The 23936-nt window shown below is 49.9% G+C and overlaps 1 protein-coding gene across 5 annotated transcripts in view; it reads right to left on the bottom strand.

Moving 5' to 3' along the window:
- Nucleotides 1-23936, bottom strand: part of ARHGAP23 (Rho GTPase activating protein 23) — a 606970-nt gene that overhangs the window by 74345 nt on the left and 508689 nt on the right. For all 5 annotated transcript variants that reach the window (XM_078645608.1, XM_078645607.1, XM_078645609.1 and 2 more), the window contains one exon: nt 12623-14276. In XM_078645608.1, the coding sequence (XP_078501734.1) occupies nt 12623-14276 (1654 nt within the window). The remainder of the gene's footprint in view (nt 1-12622; nt 14277-23936) is intronic.

Below are 23936 nucleotides of genomic sequence, written 5' to 3'. Positions count from 1 at the left end.
TGAGACTATGCATCCACGGCCCAGTAAGTCCCACGCACTGTCCCTTCCAGCAGCTCATAGGGTCTGAGTATGAGACTATGCATCCACAGTCCACGAAGTCCCACACACAGTACCTTCCAGCAGCTCCTAGGGTCTGAGGATGAGACTATGCATCCACAGTCCACAAAGTCACACACACGGTCCCTTCCAGCAGCTCCTAGGGTCTGAGGATGAGACTATGGATCCACAGTCCACGAAGTCCCACACACAGTACCTTCCAGCAGCTCCTGGGGTCTGAGGATGAGACTATACATCCATAGCCCAGGAAATCCCACTCACGGTCCCTTCCAGCAGCTCCTAGGGTCTGAGGACGAGACTATGCATCCACGGCACAGGAAGTCCCACGCACGGTACCTTGCAGCAGCTCCTAGGGTCTGAGGACGAGACTATGCATCCACGGCACAGGAAGTACCACGCACGGTCCCTTGCAGCAGCTCCAAGGGTCTGAGGATGAGACTATGCATCCACGGCACAGGAAGTACCACGCACAGTCCCTTCCAGCAGCTCCTAGGTTCTGAGGATGAGACTATGCATCCACAGCCCAGGACGTCCCACGCACGGTCCATTCCAGCAGCTCCATGGGTCTGAGGACGAGACTATACATCCATAGCCCAGGAAATCCCACTCACGGTCCCTTCCAGCAGCTCCTAGGGTCTGAGGACGAGACTATGCATCCACGGCACAGGAAGTACCACGCACGGTCCCTTGCAGCAGCTCCAAGGGTCTGAGGATGAGACTATGCATCCAAGGCACAGGAAGTACCACGCACAGTCCCTTCCAGCAGCTCCTAGGTTCTGAGGATGAGACTATGCATCCACAGCCCAGGATGTCCCACGCACGGTCCATTCCAGCAGCTCCATGGGTCTGAGGATGAGACTATGCATCCACGGCACAGGAAGTACCACGCACGGTCCCTTGCAGCAGCTCCAAGGGTCTGAGGATGAGACTATGCATCCACGGCACAGGAAGTACCACGCACAGTCCCTTCCAGCAGCTCCTAGGTTCTGAGGATGAGACTATGCATCCACGGCACAGGAAGTCCCATGCACGGTCCCTTGCAGCAGCTCCATGGGTCTGAGGATGAGAGTATGAATCCACGGCACAGGAAGTCCCACGCACAGTCCCTTGCAGCAGCTCCTAGGATCTGAGGATGAGACTATGCATCCACGGCACAGGAAGTCCCACGCACGGTCCCATCCAGCTGCTCCTAGGGTCTGAGGATGAGACTATGCATCCACGGCCCAGTAAGTCCCTCACACGGTCCCTTCCAGCAGCTCCTAGGGTCTGAGGATGAGACTATGCATCCATGGCCCAGGAAGTCCCACGCACGGTCCCTTCCAGCCGCTCCTGGGGTCTGAGGATGAGACTATGCATCCACAGCCCAGGTAGTCCCACGCACGGTCCCTTCCAGCAGCTCCTAGGGTCTGAGGATGAGACTATGCATCCACAGCCCAGGAAGTCCCTTCCAGCCGCTCCTGGGGTCTGAGGATGAGACTATGCATCCAAAGCCCAGGTAGTCCCACGCACAGTCCCTTCCAGCAGCTCCTAGAGTCTGAGGATGAGACTATGAATCCACAGCCCAGGAATTCCCACGCAGGGTCCCTTCCAGCAGCTCCTAGAGTCTGAGGATGAGACTATGCATCCACAGTCCTCAAAGTCCCACGCATGGTACCTTGCAGCAGCTCCTAGGGTCTGAGGATGAGACTATACATCCATAGCCCAGGAAGTCCCATGCACTGTCCCTTCTAGGAGCTCCTGGAGCCTGAGGATGAGACTATGCGGAGGCGTCCTGATGTCCCAAGATAGATAGGGGATGTGACGTCCAATACACTCTCTTGTACTCTGTGAAGCACCCTGCCATGCCTCCTTCCCCCTCTCCTCCCCTATATACCCCTATTGTCTCCTGATTCGTACATAATGTCTGTAATTGGACGGCCCTTCTGTGTAACTCTGACCTTATTACAGTATTTGCGCTTAGATGCAGATCCTAAGGGTTTCACCAGCAAGTGCTGCCATGCTTATATATTATTCGAGCAGTGCTATAGGTCACCTGTGACTGTTATGACCTGCTAGATGTAATTGTTTTACAAGTTTGTTGTTTTATGACATATTTGAAGCAATTGCTACTGTAGTGCTTGATGCTTGTGCCCCAGCAGGTAGTTACGGTCTAAGTAATTGCTAAATAAACCGTGTTGTGAGTATTCTCAACACTTAGGGGAATAATCCTGTGGCATGGGCGCACGTGCGGTGAGGGTGTGTGTGGGGGAGGGGTATCCTGGTGATACTCATTTGAAACTGTCTACTGGTCTGTCCAGTTTGAATCTGCCCCCAGTCAGTGTTGTTAGCCCTGTATTACTAAAGCTACCCACCCACAGTTCTACACGCATGAAAACTGGCACACATGGAATATCCAAGGTCATGATTGCTGTGTAGCTCCTACACACTCACTCCAACAAGCTAGCACTTCCCATATGTGGGCTGGCCAATAATTCTTTCACTCTAGACATTGGGGGCCTCAGCTTATTGGTTTTAGTGGTCAGTAAGACTGATGTTCGGTGTCCGAGTCATGGTCTAACCCACCTTTGCTTCCCCATATAAAGAACACTGACCGGGTGACAGCTCTGAGGTGTTCCACTAGTGAGCCTGTAATCCCTGGCAACCCCTTTGCATTCCATAAATACACCATGATTGCAAATCATAGAGCGAGACGTGAACAGACACACATTGGGATTCCTGTTCTTCAGCAGGGTAACTGCAGTTGTCCTAAGCCTTTTGAATCTGTTGCTATCTTGCCCATGTGCAATTGTTTCCAGTTGTGGCTTTGTTGACAGAGGCCAGGAAACGCCTTCGTCTGCGGTTGGAAACAATCCCTCTATTTTCCAGGGGTGGAGAAGGAGGCTGCATGGGAATCTGACGTGTTCGGTTTGAGTTGTGTCGTTCCCGTTCATGCCAGTGGGTCCTCCTAAAATAAGATGGGTAATGGGCTCTTCCTGTCCCCCTGTAGAGAGAGCTACTTTTGGCATAAGGCCAGAAGGCAGCACAAATAAAAACAAATGAAGGGCTTGTCCCAAGCAGCAACCAGATGCAATAGGCAAGTAACCTCTGCAGCCCCTTGAATTCATGAGCAGACTTGTATAGGTCCAAGCCCCAAAACCCACAATTTTTAAAAGACCAACTTGTTTGTTGTGTGCAGGGTGGCCACTGTACGGACACAACTACCATTCTGCTTGCGTGAGGTTCGAGTAGTTTGTGGAGCTCAGCATAACCTAAAGCACCTCTGAGGGAGAGTGGATGTCTGGGTCAGTCACGCATACTTGTGGTGCACAAACCCAGGAAACAGCTACTCCTTGACTTCTTGGAAGAAGGTCTCGTGGGGTGGACATGTTATGCCACATGCAATAGACTTTCCAGCGTGCAGAACTGCCTAAATGTCCCTCAGCAACAGAAGCAACAAACCAACCTATTATTTGAAAATGCTTACCAGCTCTCCTGGACACCCTCTCCTGCCATGGTCGTAACCCTTAATGCATCAGTGACACTATTGACCAGAACAGCAATGATAACCACTTCTCAGCAACCTTGCCAGCTTGGAATAATGACAGGATTACAATGTCTGATGATGATGTTTCCAAATTGTTGCTGTTTCAATATATGTGTTCACTGTCTTCTTGCCAGGCAGGCACGGGCTCGGGCACGCCGCCAGTATGGCGGTCGCCCCGGACCCTGCACCAGGGGAGGCAGGGGTGCCGCACACAACAGGGGCGAAACACAGGACCCCGCAGTGCGGGGGGCCTAAACTCCAGGGAGCCCCCTCGGCACTGAACTCTGGCAGGAGAGCTCCTGATTGAGCCTGGAAGGGGCCCCTCTGCGTACCATGCAGGGTGGCCCCCTCAATTTTCGTTACGCCAGTGGCACACAAGAGTGACGTGGCGCCCCTGCCTCCCCTGAGCCCCACATGCGATTGGTTGTCCATGCGTGGACCGGAAGATTCCGGTTCACGCGTCCGGCCAACGTCGGGCAAGCCGGTCAGAACCGGCTTGCCTGATCATGGGTGTTAAAAGGCTGGGGAGCAGAGCGGACGGTCTCTTTTTTCGCTGCTCCCCAGCCTGCAGGTCGTGTGATGGGTCAGGGCCTCATTCGGAGGCCCCAACGATTCTTTTTCACCTTTTCCTTTCTTTTTTTACTGCAGGTGTCCTCGTGGAGGGGATACCAGCGGGGCATCGCTTCATCAACCGGAGCGCCTGGGGAGTGCTCCGCTTCGTTTTTGCTCGCAATTTGGTGGGGAACAGGTGCTTTTTCCTGGGAGATGGTGTGTTGCAACTTTGACAGCTGCTGACACTGAAGCTGTGGATCAGTGCTCCAGCCCCAGCAATATTCTTGGAACCTGGGCACATCATTATGCCATTGCTGGGAGTGCTCTGTTAGTCCCCCCGCAATTTTCTTTGTTATCTCCCCACTCCAGGGTCTGCGCGGGGAGCATCGGCTGGCTAATCTGGTTTGGGCTTTGAGGACCAGGGTTGTGTGCGCTGAGGACACAGGAATTTTTCGCCTTGGGGTAGTACTGGCAGGCCTGCATTTCCATTGTTGCCAGGAGCCACACGGGTTTGAGAATATTCACCCTACCCTCTAGACTAGCTGGTGGGCGCGGCTCTGGGGGCGTGGGTGCTGTGGCCGGCCAGTGGGCTGCTACTTCTACAAGATAAGGGTCTGGGCAGTATCCCAGAACAGAGCGTAGTGGCCTGTGATGTGTGTGCCATTGTTGATTTTTGATTCTTAAGGGGTGTTTTTTTGTGCCCTAATTAACCGGTTATAACATTGGTGCACAGCATACTGTGGGGCCCTGGTGCAGCTCTTAGGTTGCTGTTCTATTGTGGTTCAGTGCATTGAGGTGTGTACAACAATGGCCCCTAAGTGAAGTGGAACGAGCAGCGTTCACATATTGATAGTTTTATAGAGACGATGATACGAAAAATGGGAGCAATGGACTCCATGATGAAGAAGGTGGATGATATGGGCCAGACTTTAGCTGCTTTAAGGGATAAGGTGGATGGTCAAGAGTGGGAAGAGGATAGGCGAGATGGGGTAGCCCCTAGGGCAGCTTTTCCCCTGGTGCCTAAAAAAACTAGACCTAAGAAAGGTGGGGCGCCTCCACCTAGGGAAGAGAATGGGACTGATGGGGCCATGCATTGCTCCTGGACAGACTGGCTAGGTGTGGGATAGGAGAGCAAGCCCTTAAATGGTTAACAGCTTTTTTGACAGGAAGGACGCAGAAGATCCAGTTGGCAGACCAGGTCTCAGATGTGGGCATGCTGGCCTGTGGAGTCCCGCAGGGATCGGCACTCTCTCCGCTTTTATTTAACATGTACTTACAACCATTGATTGAATCCCTGGCAAATATGAATTGTAAAGTATTTAACTACGCCGACGATACTCAGCTGTTGCTGAGTATCGATAATACTCCATCGGCTCAGTCCCTGGCCCAAGACATTCTACGATTTACAGTGAATTGGATGTCGTCCAATTTGCTGAAAATCAATCCAGATAAGACGGAAGTGCTTGTAGTTTCCACCTCTACTTCCCCCTGGAATGATTTGTTTTGGCCACAAGAGTTAGGGCCTACCCCAAAGCCTTGCCCCAGTGTTAAGAGCCTCGGCATGAAAATCGACCAGGAACTCTCGATGGTCAACCAAGTATCCACCGTAGTTGGCTCCTGTACCAACCTGATCAGACAACTACGTAAACTCGCCCCCTTGCTCTCGAGAAATATGCTGCAAACCATCGTATCAGCCACCATAGTGTCTAGAATAGACTATGGCAACGCGCTGTACCTCGGCCTCCCAAAGAGTTCCATCAATCGTCTTCAGGTTATCCTGAATGATGCAGCACGCTTGATCTTTGGATTGCCGAGGAGGTCTCATGCCTCCCCTCTGCTCTATAGGCTACACTGTCTGCCTATAGCGCAGAGAGTCGAATTCAAGAGTATGTGTATCTGTCACAAAGCAGTCCACGGACAGGCGCCAGCCTATGTAAAAGAAAGGCTCAAGCTATACGAACCAAAGCGCGCCCTGCGATCGTCCGGATCTTTTCTGTTATCCTGCCCACGCTTCAAGCTAACAACTAAAGGAGGCAGATCTTTTTCAGTTCAGGCCCCTACCACCTGGAATAAGTTACCAGAGGCGCTTCGCAGAGAACCTAACCTCCTCCACTTCAGGAAGTCCCTGAAAACCTTACTCTTCAAGGACGCTTTTCCATCTCAACAATCGGCTATTTAGATCAGACACCCACGTACTTTCATTCCATCTTTGTTGCTGTACTTGGTCAGTAGCGCTTTGAGACCTGTCGGTGATTTGGCGCGATACAAAACACAGTTACAATTACAATTACAATTACCAGCCCCTGAGTGGGTGGTGCTCCGGTTGGTGGAGCCCGTACCAGTCCCACATGCCAACGGTGGTTAGCATAATATGGGTGGTGGGGAGATGAGCCTACAAACGTGGGGGGAGGAGGTTTGGCGGGGGGTCAGCCAAGTACATCGGGGGCCCCTCTCCCCACTGAAGGGCAGCTGGGAGCAACGGGGGACACCCCACAGGTCCCCATGACGTGGGCCCATCCGGGAGCACGCCGGTCCAGCCCGATTGGCTATCTAGTCTAGCAGCAGTAGTCCATTGGCTAGAAAAAGTGGGTAACTGGTCCCTGGCAGCAGGGGCGACGGGTAGCGGGGAGAATGCATTGGAGAAGGCCAGAAAGATAGTGGCACAGTTAGATGCGGGTAAGCCCGGAGACTGGCTAGCTGTACCAGCGGGTGGTGCGATGGGGGCCAATGGGGAGTGGAGGAGTCCCGCCTGCAGCCACCACGCCATCAGATGCAGCAGCAACGAAGCCAGCAGAGACAGCGCCTACAGGTATGCTGCAAACCTTGCCACCTTCGGGTTTAGGTGAAGTTCGCTCCGTTAGAGAGCAATTAGGGTGACATGTGTCTCAAGAAACTAAGGAAAAGATATGGAAGGGCTCTTGTGTGAATATGTTTTCCATGCTGCTAGATGAGGCAGAAAGGGAGGAGGCCAAAGCGAATAAGGGATGGACGCACCCAAGAGAGTGGGATAATATGTTGTTGAAGTTTAGGGTCAAGGAGACGTTGGTGAATTGGATCAAAGATTTTACTGTTTTCACGTCAATAATGTGTGAGCGTTTCCCAGGTCTTGGCTCAGAGATGGCTTGCTGCCAGAATAGAATTACTTGTGCGCATGGCACTAATGGAGGTAATGGATGGAAAGATTATGACAAGGATTTTAGAAGAGCTAAGGCAGTTGACCCGGCACTGGGCTGGACTCTGATTGACATGATCATATATCTAACACATTTCAGAAGTGGTCCACAGGACACCACCCGGGGTCAGTCTCAAGACACCTTTCGGGGTCAGTAATTTTGTGCAGGCCCCCCAGGCAGCTCGGGGGCAGAGGAAAAAGTAAGGGGGCGTATTGGGATTTCAACAGGCGCTCGTGTAATAGAGCAACTGGCACATGCAAATTCAAACATGCACCTAATGTCCAAATGCTCTAAGAAAACAAAGGACAAGGGAGGCAAGACGCAGGACTGAGAGTGTGTCCCTCGGTAAGGCTAGATCTCCCATTACAACAAGTGCTTTGATACCATGGTTGAACAGTTACAATTAGCCCAAGTCTGCTAGAATTTTGCTGGAAGGTTTCAGGGATGGCTTCAGGATCCCCGCGTCTGGTTACGTGGGGATGTCGCATTGCCAGAATTAGCTATCGGTCAGGGCTAATGAAGGGGTGGTGGCAGCAAAAATTGAGAAGGAAGTTCGGTTGGGCCCATTTGAGACTCCCCAATGCAAGATTATATCTGCTCCCCATTGGGAGTAGTTCCATCCGGTAAGCTGGGCCCCCTGTGCAAGGTCACTCCGGTAGGAGGTTGGGACCTAGTTTGATCAGGATCTGGGGCCGCCAGTCATTGACCTTGCCGTAAGCTCTAACAGGGATACACAGAAAGAGAATATCTTCATCGCTTAGATTACGATAGGAATGGCTATGTACTAGAAGCATGTTAAGGTTAGCCAATTGACGTCTTGTACCTATCAATGTATAGGACTTTCTGCATTATTGTGCATATTGTAAATAATAAGAATTTCAATGTTTTGAATATTTTATGTAATAAAATACGACCGGGGTAGCTCCAACCCCTAATCCAAACAGTTGTGGTGTTTGCATTGTTTGCCAAGGGGGAAACAGGTGCGGCGAGCTGGGAGGGTCCCCTCCCCAAGAGTCCTTGGTCATAAAGGGGAGGGGGTTTAGGCAGTATCAGACCATATTAGCACTAGCCGTAATGAAGGCAGCTGAACACATCAGATCACATGCTCAGTGGTGTTATTCATGGAGTGATTGCGGGTACATGGTGCCCCTTGGCATTGCTGAGCCACAATGATGATCCATACTATGGGTTGCTTTCTGGATTTATCCTATTTGTGGCAGTGCTATCATTTCTTTTCATAAAGCTGGTCCCTGTCTGCATTGACGCCGCGAGAAACAAAGCAACAGACTGAATGCAGCCCAAAGTAAATAACAGTGTCTCATCTTAATCCAGACAATCAACAATAAGTTTTTTTCACTGATCTTCCTCACTAATGCATTGGGAAGGGTTTGAAAGGAAAACAAGGTGCAGCATTGCTAGTCTGTTCCAGGGCAGGTCACATCAAGGGGCCTGTATCGAAACGCTCAGATGAGACAGAGTCTAGAAGGAAGATATCTGCCAAAGTCCAGTTAGAGCTAATGTTTGTTTGTCCTGAAGGAAAGCTGCACATTCCCAAACAGCCTGTGCTGCTGTGGACACTTTGTGCTGTGGTCCCTTGTCTTATCCTCAGACCTCAGGAGCAGGTGGATGGGAACAGGTAGGGACACTTGAATGTTGGGGCAGTGTCTAATCCTCAGACCAGAGGAGCTGCTAGAAGTCAATCAATCAGGGGGTTTAAATCACGCTTCTCACCCGTGAGGGTCTCAAGGCACTGGTGGGGAGAAGGGGAGACGGATAGTTCCGGTTCAGCAGAAGAGCCAGGTCTTGAGGCTCTTCCTGAAGGTGTGCATAGTAGGGGAGCGTCTGATGATGACTGGGAGCTCGTTCCAGGCTTTGACTGTGATGCAGTAGGAGAAGGCTCTTCCACCTGCTCTTGTTCTGCAGATGCGTGGGGTTTCTACAAGGGAAAGTTCGGTGGAGAGGAGGTTTCTAATTGGTACGTGGAAAGAGACTCTTTTGTTGAGGAATTTGGGTCCAGTGTTGTGGAGGGATTTGTAGGCGTGGGTGAGGAGCTTGTAGGTTACTTTCTTCTCAACAGGGAGCCAGTGGAGGTCTTGAAGTTGTTGGGTGATGTGCTCATGCCGTGGGATTCTGAGGACGAGTCTGGCCGCGGGGTTCTGGATGGTCTGGAGTTTGTGTAGCAGGAATTTTTTTATTCCAGCGTATAGGGCGCTTCCGTAGTCCCGGCTGCTTATTATGCATGTGTGGGTGACAGTTTTTCTGGCTTCGTGGGGGATCCACTCAAAGGTCTTGCAGAGGGTGTTGAAGCGGGTGGAGGGGAGGGGACGGTGTTGATCTGGCGGGTCATGGTGAGGAAGGAGTCAAATATGATGCTGAGGTTCCGGGCATGGTCCGTGGGATTGGGGGTCTCCGAGGACGGAGGGCCACCAGGAGTTGTCCCATGCAGAGGGGGAGGGTCTCAGAACTAGGAATTTTGTCTTCTCCGAGTTGAGTTTCAGACAGCTGCTGTTCATCCAAGCTGCAATGCCTTTAATTCCTTCACAGCTGCTGTTCATCCAAGCTGCAATTCCTTTAATTCCTTCTTGGAAGCCGAGTCCGGTGGTTTCGGGGTCTTTCGTGAGGTAGAGGATGAGCTGGGTGTCGTCGGCGTAGGATACAATGCTGAGCCCATGCTGTTTGAGGATGGCGGCGAGCGGGGCCATGTAGATGTTGAAGAGTGTGGGACAAAGCGAGGATGCTTGTGGTACTCCGCAGTTGATCAGTGTGGGTTCGGAGAGGAAAGGCGGGAGTCTGATCCTTTGGATTCTGCCGGCGAGGAAGGAGCGGAGCCAGTCGAGGGCAGTTCCCTGTATTCCGTTGTCGTGGAGTCTGGCTGCGAGGGTGCAGTGAAAGACTGTGTCGAAGGCTGCGGAGAGGTCGAGTAGGATAAGGGATGTGGATTGGCCTTGTAAATCAGTTAGAGGTGCTCCTCGCCTTCCTACGCCTGTTCAGCCCCAATAAACCTGCTTCCATAATGTATATGTTTTTGCTCTCCGTGATGGTTGCCAGGACATCTGTGACTGCCGTCCACAGCGACACTGACTCTGAGCATGTCCAAAACATGTGGGCCATATCAGCATTTTGGGAGCCATATCAGGGACAAGTTGGTGCAGTGCTGTATATTCTATGCAGCGCACAAAGAGGAGTTAGGTCCTTGGCGGGGCTGAGGGAGGGCTGGACCATTTATACAATATATATACTAAAGGATGCCCCCTTCTCACACAACTTGCAGTATTACTTTAACAAAGACCGAATAAACACATTCATTGAATCCGGCACATCTACAAGAGCCAAGCAACGCATTTTATGCCCTTTTGATTGAACGAAATGGACATTGTAGCTCTTGTTACAAAATGGTTTTCTGTTTAAGAATTGGAATCATATCATTGATTTAGTGAATTGCACGAATTTCACAATGATGAATTGTTTTTGTTGTTTTGTTGGATGTTTTTGAGTTATTGAGTTGTTGTAAATATATGTTTTGTATATGTTTCTAAAAAACAAATGAGTAGAAGGTATAAATAAACATACCAGACCGGATTCAATGAATGTGTTTATTCGGTCTTTGTTAAAGTAATACTGCAAGTTGTGTGAGAAGGGGGCATCCTTTAGTATATATATTGTATATTCTATGCAAGCACACAGGCTTGAGGTACGCTCTATGCAGAATGTTGTGTTGAGCAACAAAGCTACTTCTAACAATAATTTCGGGAGCTGGAATCTATTTTAGATCTGCACACTGCAACATTTTTGAAGTGGAACAAAACCTTCCAACATAGCTACAAAAAAGAAATCAAAAACAGAAGCTATTGCAAGAAAACTGAATGTCTATTTATGTCTCTCTGTTGATCCCTTAGCGCTCTACAAACACCATGTCCTTATTTAAACTCGGCCCTCTCATATTCTCTCTCATAGTCCTATGGAGTTATAACGCTATGCAGGTATCTTGCACACAACACCAAAAGGCAGCCTCAGAGTGAAAATGCGTTGGATTGTTTTAACAGGGATTCCAAAGGAGAAATAATACCAACAGAGCTCACTCACTCAACATCACCCACCCACAGGCAAAAGGACGGGATGCTAAAGCCATTCATCTTAGCTGAAGAGGACCAGCGGGAATGCAGTCTCTCTCACTACTGTTTTGCTTTGTAGAGGTGCCTCAAGACCGTGCGGTTTCTTCCTACTTAAGCTTCAATTGGGATAAGCGGCAGAGGCTCACTGAGAAGACCAGCACCTTATATAGTTCCTGAGCCGCTTGTCCTTGAAATTAGGTCTAAGGTAGAACAGCACATGCCTCTGGCATGACAGCACTCTTCTGTTTCTCAGCCAGGTTCATGCTACAAGTACTGAAGCGTACCATGCAGCATTCCGAGACAGCCAGACCAAGTAGAAGCAGCACACCGAAGCATAGGCTGATAAGATCCAGGAAGCGGATCAAGTTGAAGTTTTGTACACTACCTGGTTGAAAACGCAGACCTTTCCAGAGCCTGTCGGGACTTCATCATAGCGTGAGAACCTAATTCCATCGCCAGAGCAGAGTAAAGCATATACTCCATCCCCACTCTACTACCATGGAGACATGGTGGATCAGCTGCGGTAACTGCAGCTGTTCAGGAGGTGATGGATCTCACCAAGAGGATTTCAGCTAGATCTGAAGGGCGTTTTATGCTACTTTCTTCATCAAGACAGGTACAGTACAAGACTCTGACAATGATACAGACACAGAGCATGAGCACACCATATTCAGACCACACGCACAATCAATGAGTCAGCCAGGGCTGCCGAACAATCAAAGATTTAGGAATATCTTAAAGACCTTCAGATTTTTTATTTAACTATCCATCCTGGATCGATACATTTAAAAAATGGTGCAGCGTCATGCACATACAAACGGACACATACTTGCATAGTAAATGACACTTCTAACGGGTCCGCATCACTACGCCTTTTTTGTTTTTTGTTCATGCTGTACAGCATCAGTAATGCCTATGCTGTACAAAATGAACAAAAGGCATTGGCAGATCCAACACCTCTCAAATGCAAGAACTACTGGCTTTGTCAATGCTTGTTTTAAAGTGCGGGCTGAAATCAACAATGCATATTCTGAGGACAGCCACAGAGCACACCTGGAGGATTTCTTATGAAAGTTACAACAACATTATCCCTCTACCCTGCTCCCTATTACACCTCTACCTTTGCCCCCCAAGACACACACAACTAACACATCTCCTCAGCCTTTATGATCCTTCCTTCTGAGCCCCCCTTTGTACCAGCTTACCGATGAAAGGAATGGAAGCCAGAGAGTCTTCAGATGCTGCCAGCGGTGCCACCCGGCGGCTGAGACGCTCTCCACTCTTCTCCCCTTTGCTGCTCACAGTGGGCTCTGGAAGGTCTTTTGTTTCACTCACGTCCTCAGGAAAGACAAAGTTCATCTGCCTCATGGGCTGCGGAGCCTTGCGGCCAGTGGGTGGCTTCTGCCTGAGGACCACCTCCTCTCTCCTCTCCTCCACCTCCTGCTCCACATGCCCAACCTCTGCTGAAAGAGGAGTTAACTGCTCAGGTGACTTAAGGTTCATTTCTTGGCTGGCCATTCTTTGGTCCTTGGGTATGTCTGATCCAACACCCAATGGTGACTCTGCTGGGGCTGAGCCAGTCACTGGAGAGGAAGACCAAGGAACAGACCTGTCTAGGTATGGTGCATGTGAAGTTCCTTTGCTGTGAGGGAGGTTAAATGTTGGAAGGCCACTGAAACCCGGTTCCCGAAAAGAAAAGGCATGAAGTAGCTCAGTCCTACGCTGGAATGATGGGCTATAGCTCCTGTAGCCAATATAGCCAGAGTCATCAACGTTTTGAAGGTTTGGTTGTGAAGGATGCTTCGGCACATGGCTAGGGGTCTCTCTGGACGAAGAGGAGAAGGAACCTGGATGGCTAGGCAGTTGTCTGGTGGGTTGGCCTGATCCACTCGGTGGACCAGTTCTGTAAAAACGACTTGGAGGCCACGCACACCTATCAAATATGGGGGATATTAGGGCGCTCTGTTCCAGGGTTTCCACAGAGCGTCCGTACTTGGCCAGGTAATTATCCGACCGTGTCCTGAAGCCCCAGCTGTCATGGTTTGGCTGAAGCAAAGTGTCCTGGGAGGCACTGTGTGGCCATGCATGGTGCATGGGTGCATCTCCCAGCCTGTCTTGGGAGACACTTCTGTAGCGTGGCATGCCATAGCGTCGCTCCTCTGAGGAGCTTCTCCTTGGCACTTGGTTGGACATCCAGTTAGAAAGGGCCTGCTGACATTCTAACCTGGAGATTGCTTTGGGACTGCCTAAACAGTCCCAGGAGGGCCGACTGGCACTGGAGGAAATGACACCTGCATCTCGGGGGTCCTTGAAACCAGCACGTGCTGGGCGGTCTGGGAAATGTTTTGGAACCCCGTAGCAGCTGTGATTGGTCGTGGAGGAAGGTACAGAACTCCCATATCTGTCAGAAAAAGAAGAGGAGGTGAGAGAAGCTTGGCAGCTACTGGTAGGATAACGTTGAGAAGGGACAGGAAGGGGAACAGCTCTGCCAGGGGGCGTAGAAGTCCTTTGATGGGTCATTCCATACTGGATCTCCTCTGTCCGATGTGCCGGGCTCGAAGGGTTACTCCCAAGTTCCCTCACAGTCTCTGCTCGAAGATCGCTCCAGGTGCTCAGAGTAGGGCTTGTGATGGAGCTTGTGTTGCGGGGTGTGGAAGGCCCAGAGGAACCAGACCAGTGGGACCTACTGTCAGCCCGTTGTCCCAGGAAAGTTTCAGCCACCATGGGTTCGTGGCCTGGGGTCCTGCCTTGAAACAAGGAGGACTTCCGGGGATAACAGACTGGTGGCGGCTCTGGGATGGACTGGGCTCCGCCAGTGTAGGGGTCGTTCCCCTTCAGGTAGGCATCCTGGGAGTAGGCCTGCAAAAAAGGAGAACAGGAAGTAAACAAGCAGGTTCACTGAGGTGACTGCGACGGGTATTGAAGGCTTAAGAGCAGTTTCGAAGGCAAAGCAACACACAAATCACAGTAGCAAAAGCTGGCAATTTTAGTCATAAGAAATATGCTGCAGTGAACCTGCATCAAATCTTGTTTTGATAATTCGTTTACTTCAGAAAAGTTTACAAGACATGTTTCTCGAAGTGTAGAAGCCTCTTTTGAGGCCTTAAGTCTCTAATGGAGTCTTCATCGAAAAGAAAACCGTCCGCAGCTCTTTATAAAAAGTAACTTCAGTGCACAAAAAACAGTATATAATGCGCTTTGAGTCTTGCCGAAACAGCAGAACAGGTCATTGGCCAGTTATTAGTGCTTGACAGCCGGGATAGAAATTGCAGAGATATCCTATGAAGTTATAGAGAACAAGATGCTTAGAGCAGATGCAAGATCATTGTTTATATAGGCCTGGGTGGGACAGGAAGTAGGCACAGTCTGCGCAAAGGATGCCTGTGACATCAGCACCGTGGTGAGGGAAGCTGAAATCTCAAGTTGGAAATGTTTGAGGAATGTCTGGGAATGGACATGGCAAAAGGAACTCTAGGATATGGGGCAGTTCTAAAGTTGAGAGGTGTTACTAAGCGACATGATCTAACCTGGAGGTGGTGAAGGGGTTAGGGGGTAGCATGAGGCTGACTAACATTTGCAAATGGAGTGGTTGGCTAAGGGCATGCTGGAAGAGGGTGAGTACATGTTACATAGGGACAAATCCTTTTGGGTCTACCATAAGACAGTCAGGGCATGCTAGGGACGGACAAGGCCATTTTGTTAGCCCGAGAGATGATCTTCGTGTGGAAAAGACAATAAATGTCAACTGTTGTTGCTAGGAGATTATCAATACGGGGAATGGAGGGGTGAGGCCATTAAAGGATGAGGAAATTAGATAGGGGTCAGCCTGCATCCTCTCCATAGGATAACCATGAAACATGTGACAAACCGGAGCACCATTTCCTGGGGTTGGAAGCAGCAGTGAAGTTAGGAGGGATGCTAAGAGGAGGATATTTCAATCATTAAGAATGCTGGTCGTGTGTGCCTCTAAGCGGCTCTTTACAGTGTGGGGTGGATTTTTCAGATGCAGAGCAGGTTGTAGCAGCCAGAGGCAGCGGTCAAGAGGCAAAGTGTGAGACCGACCAAAGGTCCTGAGCTCGAAGCATGTCAGACTACACCAACATTTATATTTTTCCTGCCAGGCTCACTCATTTTCAACATATTACCTGCAGGCAGCAGATAAGGTGGAATTCCTGATGTGCTCCACAGAGGCCATAGCCTTCCACCTGCAGGAGGCAATCAAAGGGCGTCATTTCTCTGGTGTCCCATTTCTCTGGCGCCCAGCTGACAGCATGGAGGCTGCCCAACAGTTCACAAGGTCTAGAGTACAGCATAGTCTGCTGTATCCAGGCATGAGGGGTAACACCCCCACCTGGCTAACACCCCTGAGGCCCTCTCGCAGTCGGCCCCCTCCCCATGAGAAAGACATGCAAGTGGTTAAAGTGTGCCTGGTGTATCTACAGAGAGATCAGAAGGTATAAGAGGTCTGTTCACTTCTAGGGACTTAGGTCATACCTCTCATGGACATGACGCCACCTTTGCGTGCTAAAAACAATTATGTGCTGAATTTTAAAAAGCCAATTTAGTGGCTTTGTGCCATCTAGGGTCCATTCAGTGTAGAGAAAGTTACACTTCACTTTATCCAATCCTGCATCGCTAACAATCACTAACAACTTGCCTTCCATAAAGTTCATCTGCTTGGAGATGTCTTGGGTTTCAGACCTAGTGTGACATTAACCGGATGGCCTCTTTACCACATAAGGCAACCAGGTTTGTCTGCCCTAAAGTTCTAAATGGATGAACTCGACCCTGATTGCCAGGGGTCAACTGAATTTAAACAAATGCACCACTGTGATAGGAGCGAGGAGCCATTTCCGGTTCTAAACAGTGCATCGGTGTTCAAAGGTGGATCATGCACCTGGTGGGGTGATCTGGGGCTGGGCAAGGCCGTCGGGACTTAGGTGTGAAAGGCTAGGGTGTAGTGCTAGCCCCTATTTGTAAGAGTTGAAGGTTTCAGAGAAGGCCTGCTTCTAAATGTGACAGATTTAAGATTGTGATTAATATGTGAGCTGACAACTAAGATATGGAAACAACTGACGACAGAGTGCGATCAAACATCTCACAATAGTGTGAAGACAAACATGACAACACCATAAGTAAACATATAACGACAGTGTGAGCGAGACTACATAAGACGGAGCACGACAGCGCGCAAGTGACAAAAATACTAGCAATAAAATAAACATTATATGTATGGCACAAGCAAACATATGACAGAGCGCAAGCAAACATTACTTATGACGACAGAGCACGAACAAAAATTACATATAACGAGAGAGCGCCAGCAAACCTTATATATGAAAACACAACACAAGTTAACAAGAAATGACGACAGACGGTAAGCAACTATTACATATGACGAAACTGTGCTAGCATACATCGACAACACTGTAAGCAAACATGACAACAGAGCATTGGGCAAACATATGAATACAGCATGCGCAAAAATGACATATGATAGAGCGCGAGCAAACATAATAGATGAAAACACAGCACGAATTACATGTAACGTAGAGAGAGAGAGAGAGAGAGAAACATGGCATACATTACATATAACAACAGAGCGGAAGTGACGAAAAAACTAGAAAAAATAAATATGATATGGCTCAAGCAAACATACGACAGAGCGCAAGCAAACATTATTTATGACGACAGGGCAAGCAAACATTACATATGACAGGGTGGGAGCGACCAAAAATTGTGACAGGCCGAGGGCAACTATTATATATTGTAATTGTATGTATTTAGGGCTTACTCCCCCCGACTAGGCGTTGAATATATATGATGGTAGTTGGTAGAAATAGAACACGAGCAAACCTATGAAGGCGCGAGCAAGCATGTTGAAGAGCGCAGCCTGTCTCTGTTTTCATCAAACATCACCTGGCGATCTAAGCGAGACTTATTCAAACATCAGCAACAAGACGCTGTGTATATGCACCGCGCTGAACACTAGGACGGGACGGCCTGGGTCACCAACGCCCACACCGAAGGTGGCACTGACACCGCATGTCTGAGGGTAAACTCAGGCAGCGCAGACGTGAGGCGTCCAGCCATCAGTGGCAGCGTGGGCATAAGAAGGTCACAAGACAACCGCAAGGGGCGCATGTGAAAGGGGGTGGCTTCAGGCGCGGGCGATCTACCTATACCAAAATAAGCCTTTCCCAAGACCCCGGGCTGAAAGAAAGGGGTGCAGCCCCACAGAGAAGGAAGCCTGCTCCACGGAGGGCGAGCGGGGTGCTGGCATGCCTACCTCCAGAGCGCCTCCGCCGCCGCCTGCTTCACGCTTTCCACTTGGAAGCCCTTTGTTTTGTATTTTCGTCATGGTGAAGTGACAGCTCACGGCTGGCTGGCAGCCAAGCCGCTCCCCTCCCTCGCTGGCTTCCTCAGAAGCCACTGGATCATGGGAGGCAGGTGGTGCCCCGCCCGCCTGCCCGCCACCACCTCGCTCCGGGGCTTCCTCGAGGAAGGCAGGCCCGGTCCTGCCCGACCGCACTGGGGACTTCCTACCCGGCACCAGGGCAAGCGGGAACAGCACAGGCAGGAGGCACGCGCACATTCTTACGCGAGCACGTACTCATATACAGGGTATAAGTGCTAAAAACAGAAGTGGGGGACTAACCAAGGTAGGCAGCATGCCAGTGACATGGCGCGTGAGGTCACACACATGAAGTCATGGCACGTGACATTACCGGAAGTGACATCACAAGAAGTGACACCAGCTATTAAGACCCCACACGTGTTTAGCAGGCCTATCGTGAGTATATTTAAGCGAAGTAAGAGATTTAACAAATTAGATTTTTGCGTCAGGGTTGAGCAAAAAAAGTGGAGCAAACGATGTAAAATCTGGGCATCAACTAATACTTTTTTTTCTAACTCTCCCACAAAGAAATTGGCAAGAAGAAGAAAAATAGCAGTAGATCTGTTTTGCTTAATAGGTTGCAAAGTCTGATTTTTAAAACATCTTATGAGGTCGAGGCACCTGCTGCAGAGATCTTTGTGTGCCCAGTAAATCTCAGGGAATAATAATAATGGTAAAATACGTATGGATGTTAATGCTTTTTCTGGCGAGGTCTGTGTTTTGCCTAGTCCCAGATTTGAGTCAAAGTAGTATTGAAGGCTAATGTGTCTCCTGCAAAGCACATCATGTAACATGCAGATGACAGATTTTTATTGTATGCAGCTAGGTAAGAGGTCGTATTGGAACAAAAGAAGGCCTGACGGCCCCTTAACTTCAACCATTTATATTTGGCCCAGCTGGAGGTGAAAATAAAAAAGCCCCCTCCCAGCCTGCATGTTGCTAGTGGGAATGGAATGCAGACAACATGCAGGTACAGCTGAACGTGTCCCAGTGTCTGAAAATTACACCGGGACAAGCTCAGCGTATTTGAGTGGGAGCCATCTTCTTTGCAGGGTAGATGGCGCTTACCCTGTAAAACTAGTGTGTAGACGCCGGCTACCTGGCGTGCACCCCCAACTTGTGCCCTGCTCATATACACATGGCACCCATGCGCACTCACCCACGCAGCTAAATAACCAACTATATTACCATTGTGGAGGGAAGATGCATCATGACTAAGTGTGTGGGACTCTGCATAGATTTTCTTTTCTTATATTTTTAGAAAATATATACCCATTGTTCCCATAATTTTATTTGTGTACGTTTGCACATGAATTGAGGTGTTCCGCACACCCTTAAAACTGTTGGAAGAAAAATAAAGATAGTCAACATCCAATCAGTTTCAAAGTTATGAGGAAAACTATTTTAAAGTTAGCTTGTCAGAAAATAGTGCGTCCGTTTTCGTTCCAACTAATTTCTTACAGGAAAGTAGTGGCACTCGCAAGACAATATATGCACTCACAATATTTATTAAATGTTAGTAATAATTATGCGTTTTATATTAATTTAAAATAATGTCACATTTGTATTAAAGGGTTAATTTAGGGGTTTAATTAAAAAAATAAGTAATCATTTTTGAAAATCTAAAAAAGATTCAATTTTTTCATTTATTGTCACTTTTTTAACACTAAAAACAATTTTATAGAAATGTAATTTAAAAGTCAAAATCATGTAATTTATTTATTATCATTTCGTACAGGGTGTTATAGTAAGTTCCTGGAGCTCGACTTACTCCCAGCCTAAACCGCAATACATTTCCCACCAAAACATAGGTAGTGGAGACCTCCGTTCGTAAGTTAATGAAACGCATTTTGTATTAACACGACAGCACTGCTTTAAGGAATACAAAATGCAGTGTGCGAATCAGGTCCAGGGGTCTCCGGTACATCACATAGATATTGCCAAACACACAGGCATGTTCACCAGTGACTACAGCCGCTAACACACTCATTCTCGCAGTAGAGACGCTCAGGCCTTTTGTGCACCAACACGCACCCCCAACGCGCATGCGCTTCTCTGCGTGTACACTCGCTCTTAGGGGCGGCGGGAGGTTGAGACCCTCAGGCGGAAGCGTCAGAAGCGCCCTTCACCCCCTAAGAATGTCAGACACTGAGAGCCCAGACGCATTGAGAAATACTGGAAACACCTTACAGCGAAGAAGCGCCGTCCCTCGTCCACCCCCGAGCTGACGCACAGATTTCTTTCTCCAGTCCTCATCACGACTATTCGCAGGAAGCCGGTTGACGCGGCAGTGCGTGGGCGGACACAGAGGCCACTGTCAGGCTTCCGCCGTGATGAGGTGTATGGAGTGTGTTTAAAGGTGCCTGAAAGCACGGGGGCGGGGCGAGAGGTGGCCTGTTCCAGCAGTGGAACCGATGTCAAAGTGAAACATCAAAAACGATTTTGGAGGTGGTCAGGTAGGCAACACGTGTGTAGCGCACCGCTACGCAATATTATTTCGGCGCTATAGTTAGAAGAGTTTGGGATCAGGGGCAGGGACGAGTTCAATACTAAAAGTGGGCTCATTATTAAGAGTGAGTTGTTCACTGATCACTTTTCAGTCACAATTAGGAGTGTGCTCGGTGGTCAGGTCGCACCAAATCCTCGCCAGCGCGAGACCACTGGCCGACCTCATACAATTTGTTGGCCCGAGTCCGTTGCCCTGTGGTCGTGTGTCCACTTGTGTAAATCTCTCCTCTGGCTGGTAGTCACAGCAAAGAGGGCAATGATTGAATGGGAAATGTCGGAGCGAGGACAGGAAGCGACAGGCGCAGTGCACGGCCTTCTAGTGCAACTGACGCACAGCGAGCAGTAGTGCGCGTGGAGAATGCTTTTATCTTATGCAGGTTTGCGGTGCGCAAAGACAGACCTTTCTTCTGCATGTGAGATGATGCCTCTACTGCGAAACCGGAATGGAATGAGGGGGAGTATCCCGAGGCCATACTTAATCTGTTATTTGTTTTTCATTTCATGCTCATGTGTCTGTATTATTGGACCCGGGTAAACGTCAGGGGCACTGAAGGCGGCATGGACACACCCATCACTGGGCGCTGTCCGGTGTCACCTGCGGTGATGCGGGCATTGTACAGTGTTCCAGTGTGACACGGACTGACGGCTGTTCACAGCTAAGTGTGTGTGTGTGTGTGTGTGTGTTGGGGTGCTCACAGCTAAGTGTGTGTTTGTGGAGGGGGGTGCTCACAGCTAAGTGTGTGTGTGTGTGAGGGGGAGGGGTGCTCACAGCTAAGTGTGTGTTTGTGGAGGGGGGTGCTCACAGCTAAGTGTGCGTGTGTGGGGGTGAGGTGTGCTCCCAGCTAAGTGTGGGGGCAGCTCACAGCTAGGGGGGGAGCGCAGTGGCTTTTTTCCAGCAGAGCCCTTGCTTGTTTGCGTTTCCACATACCCTCTTGAGGCACCTCTGAAGTGCATGGGGCAGACAGGCGGGCTATGAGGGCCACGAGGCCCGGTCTGTGCACGTGGGTGCTTGGCACGACCTGGGCCAGCCGGCACACACAGTTCCTGTGATGCTTGATTCCGGTCCAGGGAAGACATGGCTTGGCAGTTCGGGCTGGACTGTTCCCATTAGGCACAAGGTCAAGGCTGATTTGCATATGGCCATGTCTGAACTGGGGTGGTGTGGAGTGCCAAAAAACGATGGATTAGGCCCAGATCTCTGTACTGGGGTGAATGTAAGACATTGTTCTGCATTCTGTCTATCACCTGTTGTTTTTGCATTTGTCACCCCGAGTGGGACGGGTATGCTCAGACGTGAGTCCTGTGCTCTCCACACCACTGGAATCAAGCTATCCTGGCTGATGACGGCTGATAGCCAGAAACCGGTCCTAGGATGCTTGATTCCGGTCCAGGGAAGACATGGCTTGGCAGTTCGAGCTGGACAGTTCCCACGAGGCACAGGGTCAAGGCTGATTTGCATATGGCCATGTCTGAACTGGGGCGGTGTGGAGTGCAAAAAAACGATGGATTTAGGCCCAGATCTCTGTACTGGGGTGAATATATGACATTGTCATGCATTCTGTCCATCACCTGTTGTTTTTGCATTTGACACTCAGTTCATGACCTTTAAGCATCAATGCTTGAACCCACCCCTCAATCCAGTCAGGCTCGGCTATCCATGAAGGGTAAACATCCTTTACAACGCAAATTTTACCACGCAGTGCCTTTACGACGCAACTGTTACAACGCATGTCGTTACAACGCATATCGCTGGAGGGAGCTCTAGGATAGGGAATAGATTTAATTTACTATCCAACACCTTCCCTACTATCCACGGGGACTGGAGTTGGAATAGTAAATTAAACTATTCACTATCCAGCACCCCTTAACGCTATGCGTTGTAACAGCATGCATTGTAAAAACTGCGATGTAAAGGCATGCGTGGTAAAACCATGCGTTGTAATGTCGTACAACCCCATGAAGGGTAGCTGCTTCATGTGGCTAGAGACTTTGGTGTCTCTTTCTAGGATTCTGGGGCTCAACGCCTTTGGTGAACTTGTTGTTGCCACAAAGGTGCCTGGTAGCACAGCCTGTTGGGGGGCAGTCTACTGGCAGTGGTAGGGCGGCCATATGAGAGTGAGCCCTACTGTTAAAGGCCTGTTAAGGATATGCCACTCCGCCTCAATGTACACCTCTCCACAGCCAGACTGGCCTCCCCTATGGAAACGATTCATGGACAGCGTCTCCCGCTGAGGACATCTCTCCGCGGTCCTTCCCCGTGGAAGTGATTCCTGTTAGAACATTCCTCTGCTAGGGCATTGCCCCAAAACCGTAGCGCCTCCACTCCGGTGGGAACATATCTCACCCCACAGCCCTTTCCTCTCATCCGCAAGGGATTCCTGTTTTATTATTGGACATACAGGGACATCTCTCCACAGCCCCAGCCTGTCCCCTGCAAGTAATTCATTTAATAAGACACATAAGAACATCTTTCCACAGCCCCAGCCTGTCTGTCCCCTGGAAGTAATCCGTCTTATATCACTAGCCACATTAAGACACCTCTCCACAACCCATGTCTGTTACTCTCAATAAAAGTAAGGTCTCGTATAACATTTCCAATATAGGATCATCTCTCTACAGCCGTCTCCTCCTGCCTTGTCTGGACTCTGGAGGTGTGAGCCTGCTACTAGAACATTCACAATATAAGAGCCCCCCACCCCCTCCGGTCTCCAGCCTGCCCCCCTCGCTGGATGTAAACCTTCCCTGTCATGAGACCACATCTGCAAAGACCCAGGATGCATACCCTGCCTGCTGTGAGAACAGCAGCTCTCCACAGCCTGTCCCTGACAGTGGATGAAAGGCGGAGTCCCAGAACAGTGCCAGTAGAGGAACACTTCTCCGCATAGGTCTGTGCTTGTCGGTAGACATACACAGGCTGGGAGCGAGCCCTTTAACTGTGAACGTAAGGCCGGGCATGAGAAACAGTTCACACCTCGACAACCGCAGCCCGTCCCTGTCTGTGAATGCAAGCATTGTAACACGGCATTCCCAATAGACGAGCACTCCCCCGTTGGTGGATATTACCTCTGTTATATTAAGACGTCTGCACGACGTCAGCCATTCTGTTTGAGAATACGCCCCTGCGGTAGTATTCATAATGTAAGATGCCTCCTCCGCCGCATCGTCCAGCCCCCTGTCGTGTCGTCATGCCTGACTGTCCAGTGAGACAGGTCAGGCAATGAGGAGGAGCAATGAGGGACAGGAAAAGGAGGAGCTATTAGGTTGTGAGCCAGTAACTAGCTGGCAGGGAATAAAGAAGGTTGCCCCTGTTACAGCTCTGCGTCCTGTGGTTATTTGGGCGGGCTAAAGCGTGACAATGGCGACTAGGGTGGGATGAGCCAAGCCCCACACAACGTCGCGCAGCCCAGCCGAGTACCGGCCCCAACGACCAGCCAGCAGCGCCAGAAAGAGCGTGCAACAGAACGACGCCTGCGGCGGATCCTGGCTCACGGACGAACGGAGCATGCGAGAGCGCGCGAGGGTGTACCTGTGTGCTAGTGCCCAACTGCGGAGAAGTGAAGAGCCTGCCAAGCGACGTGAGGCGCGCCAGTACCTGCCCCCCGTGAGGACTGTGG

The sequence above is a fragment of the Lissotriton helveticus genome, chromosome 5_1 (genome assembly GCF_964261635.1).
Source record: "Lissotriton helveticus chromosome 5_1, aLisHel1.1, whole genome shotgun sequence".
Lineage (NCBI taxonomy): Eukaryota > Metazoa > Chordata > Amphibia > Caudata > Salamandridae > Lissotriton > Lissotriton helveticus.
The sequence above is the reverse complement of the archived record's forward strand: the minus strand, read 5'-3'. Positions and strand labels throughout refer to the sequence as shown.